At 44.8% G+C, this 1,891-nt stretch overlaps 1 protein-coding gene across 1 annotated transcript in view; it reads right to left on the minus strand.

The window, feature by feature from the left end:
• The window catches only part of SLC6A9 (solute carrier family 6 member 9), a 20,334-nt gene that overhangs the window by 10,569 nt on the left and 7,874 nt on the right, over positions 1–1,891 (minus strand). The window contains exon 7 of the mRNA XM_018573261.1: positions 1,069–1,172. Within this exon, the coding sequence (XP_018428763.1) occupies positions 1,069–1,172 (104 nt within the window). The remainder of the gene's footprint in view (positions 1–1,068; positions 1,173–1,891) is intronic.

Genomic DNA, 1,891 nt, shown 5'->3' on the forward strand with positions numbered 1-1,891 from the left:
CCCCCTCAGAAAGTCTAGCCACAGACTCTATAAACATGGGCCACATATTGAAATGTCTTGTGCTGATCAGAAGGACAACCTCACCTATTGTAGATCAAAGTATTTCTCACCAGCACACCGACCTCCACATCGAGAGCAGACCTTTTGTTCCATCCACAATGCAGAAAACCAGGTTTTGGGGCTGCGTAGGACCCCTCTATAGTCTATAATATAAAGTTGGTTTCCTGCAGTGTTGCCCTTGATGATGCAATATGCATTGTGATATAAGGCCGGTGCACGGGTGAGAAATCATTAGACTTTCTTCTAACCTATTCCAACGTTCCTCCTCCCAAAATCGGTCGGTCATCAGGAGTCTGCTCACCACCATAGACATCTCCTGACTCAGCAGGAAAATGGAGCAGATGATAGTTTCCCCTTATGGAGCAGATGATAGTTTCCCCTTATGGAGCAGATGATAGTTTCCCCTTATGGAGCAGATGATAGTTTCCCCTTATGGAGCAGATGATAGTTTCCCGTTATGGAGCAGATGATAGTTTGCCCTTCTATTGCTAATTCTTCCGCTACAAAGGTTTCAGATATACGGTGTCACTGCGCGTGCTGCTTCCTGCAGTTCTATGGGCAATGTAATTGCATTGGGGTTCATGTTCTATGTTTTTCTATTGCTGTGGCGCCACCCTGTGGTCATTGTATTAATTGCAGTCATTTTCTGCATATCTGCCCCTGTGTATTATTATTATTATTATTATTATTATTATTATACTGGATTTATATGGCGCCAACAATTTGCTCAGCGCTTTACAAAATAGTGGAGACAGTATAGTTACAATGATGCAATATCCTCCTTCCTCATTGTAGGTTCTTCCTGAAAGACACACACTGAGGTGAGGAAGGAACTATTCCTTCTGATCACTACAAATGCCAACAGCTACTGAATCGTATTGTTTGCTGAAACCCTTCTGCATGCAATAAAGATATTTGTGGGTGCCAAGTACTTGGGGTGTTCAGCTATCTCCAGTGGTTGTCTCTGCCCCATTCAGGCCAGTCATAGAGAGAAGTGATAAAACTTACCTGTAACAGTTGTTGTGGAACTTGTTGTAGGAAGCCATAGTGATAAGTCCCCCCCATGCACATCCCAGGGAGTAGAATATCTGAGAAGCAGCATCACCCCAAACCTGCCGGAGGACACACAACAAAACACGTATAAATCCTCCTCATTATATGTGCGGGAACACGTTACATGTCTTATTTATTTCATACATTTATATACCGCCGTCAGTTTGATATATTTACCATTCACACCCGTCCCTGCCCAAGGAGCTTACAATCTAAGGTCCCAATCTCACATACTAGGGCCAATTTGGACTCGAAGCCATTTAATCTATCAGCATGTAAGCAGAGAGAGAACACGCAAACCTCCGTGCACATAGAGTCTTGGCCAAGATTTGAACAGCTGACCCGGGTGACCCGGAAGTGCTAACCACTGAGCCACACGTACATACACTGATAACAAGGCACTGAGTACTGACTATTGGTAAGTGTCAGTGATCACCTGGGAAAGAATTGCACATGTAATCAATGTTATGAAGCCTTCATAGTCACTACACAGATAATATCCCTACAGACAGCGCTGTACCATCCAAACCTGAGACTCCAATTCAAGCAAAATAAAAAAAACTTGACAACAGGGCAACGTGTGACACAGAGAATGCACTCAGATCATCCCTGGCTGAGCCTCAGTGTGCGCGATGTCCGACTCTCACCGCCGGCGTCTCCGTGTCTGAAGTTTAATGTGCTTATTGTGATTCGGCCACTAGATGGCGACATTGTCCGGAGTTATAATATTGCACCGGCGGTTGGCAACTTGCAGGGTGTTGAAGGGTCTGTGCCCCCC

The sequence above is a fragment of the Nanorana parkeri genome, unplaced genomic scaffold (genome assembly GCF_000935625.1).
Source record: "Nanorana parkeri isolate BGI_ZX_2015 unplaced genomic scaffold, ASM93562v1 scaffold2304, whole genome shotgun sequence".
Classification (NCBI taxonomy): domain Eukaryota; kingdom Metazoa; phylum Chordata; class Amphibia; order Anura; family Dicroglossidae; genus Nanorana; species Nanorana parkeri.